This window comes from Galeopterus variegatus, unplaced genomic scaffold (assembly GCF_000696425.1).
Source record: "Galeopterus variegatus unplaced genomic scaffold, G_variegatus-3.0.2 Scaffold1370, whole genome shotgun sequence".
NCBI classification, from domain to species: domain Eukaryota; kingdom Metazoa; phylum Chordata; class Mammalia; order Dermoptera; family Cynocephalidae; genus Galeopterus; species Galeopterus variegatus.
In genome coordinates, this window is record NW_007727481.1 from 328,009 (window position 1) to 329,108 (window position 1,100).

Here is a 1,100-nt window from a genome sequence, read left to right on the forward strand (position 1 = left end):
AGCGAACCCGGCGCTGGGACTTGAGCGGGGGCGGAGCGTGAACCCTCCGCAGCTGCCCCAACCCGAGCGCGCCTGTCGTTGCCTCGCCGCGCCTGCGGGTGCTCGCAGTCTCCCAGAGATGTCAATGTCGCTCTCGGCTGAGCGGATTCCCGGCCTGGGCAGCGGCTCGAGCTCTGAGCACGTGACCGACGGAACCCTGGCACCAAGGAAAAAGCGCGCACATCCAATGAAAACAATAATTTATTTAAATAACCTCTTCATATTGTAAAATCAACATTAAGAGCATGTTGTTTTCATAATAAATAACCCCAAAATACCTTTCATTTCAAGAACAAAGACTTTAGGATAAGATAAAACAAATCCAAATCAGTAGCTTAATTTAACAGAATTTTTTTTCAAAGGGGAAAATAAAACGGAGGGGTTGCTGAGGTCACAGCTAAACCGCAGTTTTCACAACTGGGAGTTTACAAAAAGTCTGAAAAGATGAGTATTTTTATACAAATAAATCAGTGGGAAAATCTGCACAGACACCTTTATTTACAAACTCTGTGTCGAAGTCCAGGCTAATAATCCTGAATAGGTTTTAAAAAAGATAATTTAAGCACATTTTTTTGCAGTGTCCACATATTTAAAAAATCACTTTTTTCCAACATCAAAATGAGGTCATCCGCAAAGGCACCTAAACTTTTAAAAAAATAAAAATAAAAAAACTCCACTGGTGATGGTCGGGGAGAGAGCTAAGGGAGCGTTCCTGGGGTATCTAAGGCGGGAGAGGGGATGGGGATGGGGGCTCCGAGGACTGGGAAAAGCAGGGCAGAAAAAAGCGGCGGGGCCGCGCGGGTCAAGAGGGCAGTGGCGGAAGGCGGGTGGGCAGGGCCCGGGAGGTCAACAGCCGAAGCGGACTGGAGCTGAGCCTGGGGGATGGGAGGCAAGTCCGCGGCGGGGCTCGAAAATGGCCGAGGTCCGGGGCTCGGGTCGGGAATGCGGCCGTGGGGGGCGGGTTTCGGCACGCCGCTGTCAGGTTCCCGGAGAAGCCCGTTGGGCCGGCGGACGCCTCCTAGTTCTTGGCCGCTCAGTGGCCGCGCGAGGGAGCAGGGCCT

General features: G+C 51.8%; 1 protein-coding gene across 1 annotated transcript in view; it reads right to left on the reverse strand.

The window, feature by feature from the left end:
• DLX2 (distal-less homeobox 2) overlaps positions 1-1,100 on the reverse strand; it is a 13,621-nt gene that overhangs the window by 9,335 nt on the left and 3,186 nt on the right. Inside the window, exon 5 of the mRNA XM_008576595.1 lies at positions 73-196. Coding sequence (XP_008574817.1) covers positions 73-196 — 124 coding nt within the window. The remainder of the gene's footprint in view (positions 1-72; positions 197-1,100) is intronic.